Source organism: Haliotis rubra, unplaced genomic scaffold (assembly GCF_003918875.1).
Source record: "Haliotis rubra isolate DU_JTF1 unplaced genomic scaffold, ASM391887v1 Scf41, whole genome shotgun sequence".
In the NCBI taxonomy this organism is placed as follows: domain Eukaryota; kingdom Metazoa; phylum Mollusca; class Gastropoda; order Lepetellida; family Haliotidae; genus Haliotis; species Haliotis rubra.
In genome coordinates, this window is record NW_025767091.1 from 3376662 (window position 1) to 3385259 (window position 8598).

At 39.1% G+C, this 8598-nt stretch overlaps 1 protein-coding gene across 1 annotated transcript; it reads left to right on the forward strand.

Annotated features, from left to right (window-relative positions):
- Positions 1 to 4196: 4196 nt before the first annotated feature.
- LOC124287981 (matrilin-3-like) lies at positions 4197 to 8388 on the forward strand. Its single transcript, XM_046724485.1, has 4 exons — positions 4197 to 4251; positions 5375 to 5524; positions 7173 to 7286; positions 7744 to 8388. Exons 1-4 carry the CDS (start codon positions 4197 to 4199, stop codon positions 8361 to 8363), a joined length of 939 nt encoding a protein of 312 aa, XP_046580441.1. The 3' UTR covers positions 8364 to 8388.
- The last annotated feature ends 210 nt before the right edge of the window (positions 8389 to 8598 follow it).

Here is an 8598-nt window from a genome sequence, read left to right on the forward strand (position 1 = left end):
TCATGCTGTTGGTCACTGGCTTGTCTACAGACCGCCGCCATATAGCTGGAAAATTGCTGAGTGTGGTGTATACCTAAACTTACTCACTCCTCTTCCGCATAAAGCATCGTTGTCTCACTTTTAATCTAATAATTATGCGGGCCAAAAATACAATGCAACAATGCCACTGGTAGACAAGCATTTCGAATTTCGGCCTTATCCAGATTTTCCAACCACCATTAGACAGAAAAACCGCTTCATTCTCGGGCGTCAATACATGAAAAACATTTAAACAGTTAAATGAACAATGTTCCAAGCCCTCATTATTGGTTATCTTTTCTGGGGCGTTGGGTGAGTGAGTGAGTTAACATTTAACGTCACATATGTCAGCCATATCGTGACGAGTACATATTTGTCAATGAAATGTAATTTGTGTATATTAGAATCTGGGGCGTTGCTTGAACTGAGATATTGTTATTTTGCAAAACCTTGCTTAATTCCTGATTGTTCCTAGTTTGTTTGGCTGGAATATTGCTGAGTGCGGCGTAAAACTAAACTCACTCACTCACTCCTATTTTGTTTGAGTGAAAAGGTTGGTTCAATTTGTGCTCATTCGTGTTTATACAGAAATATATATTTTTCCTTTCTCGGGTCAGGTTAGGGCAAGTAAACAAAAAATTAAATTCATCTCCAATATCGTTTGCATTACAAAGAGTACATAATCATTTGGGGGTGTTTTAATCCATCGTCATGTTTCAACTGGTAGATAATGGTTTGAAGTTTTAACTTAAGTAACGCCTTCCGATTATATCAAGGTCCAAACCCCGTCGAAAATTTATGGAATTCTCTGACATGTCAGCAGCAGCCACAGAACCCCCTGGATCACTGCAGGAAGAGTTATTGAATATTTCCCAGGTCACAAATCGTAACCAATATGGTGCTATCGCGCGGCAATCACAGGCAGTTATGTGTACATGCACGCGGCCTAGAGGTAACTTACGTACACGTGGCCTAGCAGTATCACTTAACACCCTTTTCTGTTTGTATATACTATCCTTTCCTTCATTATACATCGTTTATGTTTGTGTTTTCTTGTAGAGGAAAGAGGAAGCAATGTCTCAGTGGTATGTGTTCAAAACGAAACCGACACGTGTTCCACCGTATACGAATTTGAAACACTCCGATGTTACGGCGGTAGGGAAATCTATAAAGTAGAGACTGATGTCAAGAGGAGTGCCGTCTGCTTTGGTAAGATGATATTATAATGTGAGAATTATGATAATAAGTGTTTTGATGGATGTCTAGTATTACACTGAGATATTAATACCTATCGGTTGTTCGACACAGGAATGGGTCTGTCATGTAATATGCCAAGGTCTGCTGTGTGAGGTCTTCAACCAACTGAAGTTGTCACTCCATGATTCAACTGAAACGGTTTAATACGGTGTCAAGACATGTCCCTACCTGTTGTCAGTACGATTTGTACAGTTTAACAATTTGAAGTTCTCCAAATTTCCTTTAGCGATTCACATAATCGATTGTTGTGTATTCGAATCAATACACACTGCTGTATCAGAGATAAAAACTTTTCAAGTTGACGTAAAACGGAACTAGTGCACAAACTACTCAACCCTGTTTAAAAAAAATGAGATGGGGGAAATAGTTTGTGGAAACGACGAGTGTATCCGTACTCATTCATCAGGTGACGTATGATATACTCCAAAACGTCGTGTTCCTCAATAAAAGACGTTGACATCCATAACTTCTCGGATGTATGTGCATCGCATCTAAATGCACAGTCAAAGACTTTAATAGCGTTAAAACACGCGACCAATACCTCATACTATCGATCTGATCTGAATTGAACGGGTAAATTGGTTTTGAAGAGTATTCACATGTTTATAGTGTTTGCTAAATACTCTTCACACTTTCATCTCGTATTTTTCAGCGCCTAACTATTGTCTGGGCCAGCCATGTGCAAACAGAGGAACATGTGTTGCAGTCCGTGACGGTTTCACATGCAAGTGTTTGTATGGATATACAGGCCGTACCTGTGAACGTGGTGAGTGGTAATTTTCAGTCATAATGAAATATGTGATATCTTGTTCATCGCAGTTCCATGAAATCTAAAGTGAGCAGTTTTACTTTTGACGGACCTGAGGCTCGACTCCATACATGGGTACAATATATAAGGTATTCGTAGTGTACCCTTCTCCTAACAGACACAGAAGTTTAATAGTTATAACAAATCTCTCCCAAAGTATGAGTGCACTATACGAGACTTACCTAAGGCTTTGTGTCCTAAAATCTTCGCAGAAGTAGTGAAATGCAGAACCCAAACACTAGAATAGCTGGAATAATGCTCGACACAAAGTAAAATGGGCTATTGGAACGTTTCAATGTATGCATCTTGTGATACAGTCGTGGAAATGTTTTGTCTCCCTGCATCATTCCTTTGAAATGTGAAAGAGATTATGTAGTTTATTGCTATCCTTTATTGCTAGTTTAGGTCCCCATTCCACTAAGTGACTTTAGGCATTCATTTTTGGGTGTTGGCGTTTTCGATGTCCAATGTATAACTTGTGAATATGTTAAATTGCCGAGAGTTCCACGATAGAAGGCGGTGGCTCATGGGCCAATCTGGTGATGTTGACGTCCAAATTCATGTGCAAGAACCAGCCTGACATTTAATCGGTATACAGATATTGCTATTTGTGTCTTACTCGCTGCAGTATAACATCCCTGTAACCCTGGTGTCAGCATCTTGGAGATCCGGTGCTATTTGACATCGTCCTTGCTGATTCTCCATGGTGTGTAGGGAGCACGAATGTCGAACTATTTTCCTTTCGTGGTATCATACGTGACAGGGCATGCTGTCTGTATGATATGAGTGAAGAAGGCATTGGTACAGAGCTTGAGGACCAAGGTGATACGGCAATAAAGCGTTTCACTATCAAGAAAGAGGGAATCTTCACTAAAACAAATACGTATCTGTTGACTTTTGCTGGATCTTCGATTCTGCAATCTATCCAAGCAGGTTACTTTAACATCGGGGTGGATGTGTCTGTCCCTAGTCCACTCAGGTGTTACAAGTGTCAGCACTTCGGACATGGGTCTCATTGAGGCCAAGATACATTTCACAAACCAGTCTTCAACTCCATTAAATATCTCGTATTCCGCTGCAATCACCCGCTCTGTAGCAATGTCCTCAGTTGAATGTCAGACTGACTTGACATGTGTCAAGTCAGCAATCATGAAGTATTCAGCATTACGTGTTCAAGAGACATATCTAAAAAAAACGGACTCATTCAATTTACGACAGGGCTGATTTGTCATAATATGAGACACTGTGTTTTGAGCACTTGACCTATTTTGGATCAGTGAATATCCTATTCAGTCGTTTTCCGATGTACTCAATTGCTGACAAAACAATTCCACAGTCTCTGCAATTCCACATATTCGTAAACCATGGTTCAATAATAAATGCAAACAGGCCAGAAAGTGTTGGAAAAAATCGGAAAAGTATTTTCCCCGACATATTATCGTGCATAATTTAGATAAAATTATAATCTTAAATGCCATTTATGTTCAAGATATGGCTGAAATACTGCCGATGGTGTGGGACTTAAAGGTATTCTACTGTTCAATCTCAAAGATTGTGGTGACTTACTAGCTAAAGCCGATGAAGCTGACATTGCTTAAACATTGAATCGCCATTCTTCTTCGTCAAGCCTGTTTTTATATTGTATTGTCATTTATAGTTAATATATTTTAGATTGATTTACTAGTTTAAATTTATATCTGTGATAGTAACGTCTTTCGTTGACAGGATAAATTTTATTTTCAATTACTATAAAATGTAAGTTGATGAATATATCGCTGTGACTTAAAATTTTAACATCATTATTGAGAATAATTCAAACATCTTTGTGTAACGCATGCCTAGTGACTGACCTGATCAGAAAACGACATTACTCCTCTTCTCCTCTGTATGATTTCCTTTGTGAATTATCGGTTTGCCTTATTACAAGTATATGTTGTCATTCTTCTACGGAACCTTAGCATATGCCTTTAATAATGTAGATCCATGTACACTTTCCAATAAAATACCTGAAATTGAGAAAAGAGGACCAGGAAACATACATGAAGGACAAGTCCGAGATGTCAAGAATTTTATGCCTGGATGGTACGACTCGTCCAATGACACACAAATACTCATGAGGCCTATTCTTGGTCCAGCATGTGGCAGCGCTTTTCCCCTCTGGATCAAAGGTAAGCACTTTCTGACGGGAACATGCCATATCATAATTGTACAGACGAGATATAGCCCTGTGACTTTAGTGTATTATAGAAGCATTGATCCATTCAGGGTTTCCAACATGAACTTTATACCCGTCTATTGTCTGCCATTGTCTGCTTTAGGTAATGTCGATTGCTTCGTAAAGCAATAAAGCGCAATCGATTAATTTCATTCCATAAAAGTTGCTGATGTTCTTCATTCGCCAGTATACCAAACATGACCATGTACATTCTGTTGTGCAAGAAAAACTAAAAGGCCATTAGATACATGAACACTGTATTTTCACAAACCTGATGTCACTGTATCTTGGGGCCCAAATATTAACGACAACGTTTTAAAAGAACGTGCGTTGTTACTCTAGTTGTGACTGAGGGTTACTTTTCGCCAGCTTTTGCCCTCTTAACTTACTATGGACCTGCCCTTCTGTTGAATCCATGTTTGAATGCGGATCGGTTTTATTATTTGTGATAGTAAAATACCAGTTCTCTGTAATCGAGACATTGGGGTCATTTGGTGCAAACTCGGTGAACGATAAATTAGAGAATACAAATGATCGCATCTCGGGCTAATGAAATCGGAAATGATTCCGCAGTACCCAAAGCCCAACCAAACTTATGAGCGTCTCCATGTTGATTTGCTGAATACAGTTCGGAATGGCTTATTCCATTACTTGCACAAGTTTACTCTTGCAGTTATGGAGCGGTGATATCCGCAAGTTTCAAGACGAAACCGTATCATTTTGATTTTCAATACTTTTCATAAATTAGCCCCCACCCACCCACCCCACACACACACAAACACTCTGAAAACCGTTCCTACGCCCCAACTAGGCCCACGAACCGATCTAGGGAAACTAACGAATCCTGTTTCGATTTATTTCTTGCCAGTGCTGATTCAGATATTAATATTCAATATAAATGCAGTGTATCTTTGGCAAGGAAACATCGGGTAATTCCTTCTTTTTCAAGTAGTATATATCTCAAACGCAATCCTAACGGGATCAGTAACATGAAATTTGTCATTCATTCCTTTACTTCGAGGGTGATCCAAAAACATAATATTTCGATCTTAATGTAACTATGTTGTGTATTGCAGTGGTTGATAACGGCATTGCAGTCATGTGTGTAGCCACGAGGTCTACTGACTGTTATATAGCATTCAGGAACATACCAGTCCAGAACTGCAGCGACGGTAGACAAGTGTTCAAGCTCCCACGTCCCAATCCATTATCCTCGTACTGCTATGGTAAGCATAAATGTGTTCCAAACAAAGTGTGGTTTGCAGCGTAATTGCTAAATGCGATTAGAAACCTAGGAGGCTTCAGGCATTTTGTCTAAGAATGAATACTTTACTTGTCTTCATGTCGAGACACCAGTGCTATAGGCTTTATAATCACGTTCAGGGCATCCAGTATAGGGTGTTTATGTGTGCTTAGACCTTTTGTATGACAATGTCAAGATAATGTTCAACCATAAAACAAAGTCCTGTGTAATTCCCAGCCCAATTGCCTCGCGTAGCATGTTTCCCCAAATGACATTTCCTGTCTGCTGATCACGTATGGCGGTTGGTGAAATCGGGTTTCACGTACACGTGTTACGGGGCCTTCCAGATTATTGCACTGATATAGCGACATGCATGTGTGTGTCGCTTCTTATACTAATGCGGACGTCATCAATTTGCTCAAGTGATGCCGATACAATCCGGCAGTTCAACATTACAAACCCAGTTTTTCATTAATCCCCTAAATTCTGAGCACCCTCAAACGTCTTTTGGTATTTCTTGACCAGGGGATCTAACCACAGACTGTCACCAGCATCACAGAAGGAAGCGTCCCATTTCCCTAAATGACAATTCCTGACTTTTGAACATTTGCAATGTGAACGAATTGAGTAAGTAAGTGAGTTTAGATTTACAGTCACATCGGCATTTTTTTCAGCCATATCGCGACTGAAACAAGTTTAAATTCACACTAATTGCATGTAAATTATAATAAACCGTGTCAAAGAAGGGCAATAAACACAACTAGAATATCACAGTTATGAATGTACAACTAATGTGTAAAGTTGAAATATTTTAACAACAGAAGACAACACAATATATAAATAGGTCACCGATCCCTTCAGATGTTTGCATTGTTTGACAATCTAGCAATAAAATAAAATAACATATATTCTGCGCTTAAAATATTATATTCTAATTTACTTTCATTGTTTAGGACTTACGTACCTTCTGAGGAGGACAATAATTTCACAGTATTTTAACCCCCTTCGAGTATACAGCCACTAACAATTTAATTTAACTACCAATCATGTAACATTTACCTATTTACACAACTTTTATAAACCGTTACCTAACAACTGTATTTCTTTTAAAACTGAAATGATTAAATGGTAATTGATACTAAAAAGATCATTCAATGTTTTCACATTGAAATACTTATCCCTTGTGATGGAAAATATCAATAGAGTCAACGAATCGATACGTTTACCACAAGGCGAAGATCAATGCAGAAACAGTGTAGTGACCTACATCTCAACCAATCCAAACTGGGATATCTATTATTAAATACATGCTTGACATAACACAGGTTATATATCGTAAGAGAGCTACTGCTAAAATGATTTAAATAGTATTTTACTTTTATTTATTATGTACTCTCCCAACCAATATGGTTCCTGCTGTATCACAACCGTCTGAAATCTTACAGCTACATCACAAAGGGGTTGGTTGTGTGAGAAACATCCGACGCTTAGCAAGGCTTACATTGCAGTTCCAATGCAATCACATCAAGTAACAACGCGCTGAAAACCTGCTACAACTCACATCCACACGGGGAATCCACTTGCTCCTTTGTTGGGCTGGAAATGCCGTTACATGTGCCTTTCTATTCAAGATGTTGATGCATGTGTCAACAATCCCTGTTTAAATAACGGGACTTGTGTGGCAAACAAGGGCGAGTTTATCTGCACCTGTCCACCGGGCTTCAAAGGAATTGAATGTGAAACAGGTAGAAATAATTGGAATCAGTTTTCAAAAGTTTGTGTACACAATACAAATTAATTGTTCTAACTGAAATCGCCCTGATTTCAAATTTCCTCAGTAAGAATCATTTGCTATTGTTTCCCTTTCTGTATGAACATGTATTATTGCAGTTCAATCATGAATGAGGGAGATTTTCATTGAGTAATTTTCTTTTAGTTGTGTTTTACTAGTTGATTCAAATGTCTACTTAGTTCATGTTAGTAACTTTTAGTAAGACTGTTTACATGTCTTCGTGATAAGGCTGGGATATTGCACCATTGAACAGCATGTTGTCACTCAGTCAAATGCCTCAATCTTTAAAGTACATGGAGAAAGGTCAATGACCTTCACAAAAACCATCATATCTCAATCATCTGGTTTGGATTTACCTGTTTCTTTCGATCACCTTGTTCTCTCCTACATACTCGTGTGCTATGTTTCAGAATGCACGTCAACGCCACTGGATCTCCTCATCATAGAGGATATTTCTACCTCTGTCAATCGTAGCGAATATGAGAAGGTGAAGTCCCTTGTGTTGGCTACCATCACTGATGTAAGCATTGCTCCAACTGCTACTAACGTAGCTTTCATGGTTTTCTCGGGAAGGGCAGAAGTCGTATTCTACTTGAATACTTACAGTGAAAACAAGACGACTGTCATGGAAGCCATTGGTTCTCAAGCACACACAGGAGGGAGCACATTTCTTGGGGATGCTATCAAACTAGCAACGTCTGACGTTTTCACAGAAACCAATGGCGATCGCCCTGACGCCGAAAACGTGGTACTTTTTTTCACTGACGGGGAAAGCAGCGCTGATGAAGATGTGAGAAGTAGCATAGATGAGTTGAAATCTAAGGCTGAAGTGTTTGTGGTGACTGTGACTGCAAAAGTGGACATCACCACTGTCAACTTCGTCGCTACTTCCCCAGCTCTGAAACACGTGTTCCACATTGATTCTCCCGAAACGGCGGACGCCATCAGGAACGTCACCATTAGAGAAATATGCACAACGATACCTCCTGTCGCAAATACCTTATATTTTGAGATGTTCCTTGGCAAATAAATATGTTGCATAGCACATCATGTGAGCAACGCTATCAGTGTCAAATATTTTTGTCATTTCTATATGATTATTTACTGATACAAGTCGGTGGTGACTGCATGGTTAAAAACTTCATAACTATCTTATTTGGTGACTAGCTATGAACACAACTTACACGACTATCATACAGATTGATAGCATCTTTCGCAAATGCATATTTGGTTGCACCGATATTTATTTCCAATACAAAGACATG

Excerpts from the sequence above, each read along its gene's own strand:
- LOC124287981 (XM_046724485.1), top strand. The coding sequence starts at position 4,197 with ATGAGGCCTATTCTTGGTCCAGCATGTGGCAGCGCTTTTCCCCTCTGG. Across the intron at positions 4,252-5,374 it reads TTTTCCCCTCTGGATCAAAG|TGGTTGATAACGGCATTGCA; the intron begins GTAAGCACTTTC and ends TGTGTATTGCAG. Across the intron at positions 5,525-7,172 it reads ATTATCCTCGTACTGCTATG|ATGTTGATGCATGTGTCAAC; the intron begins GTAAGCATAAAT and ends TTTCTATTCAAG.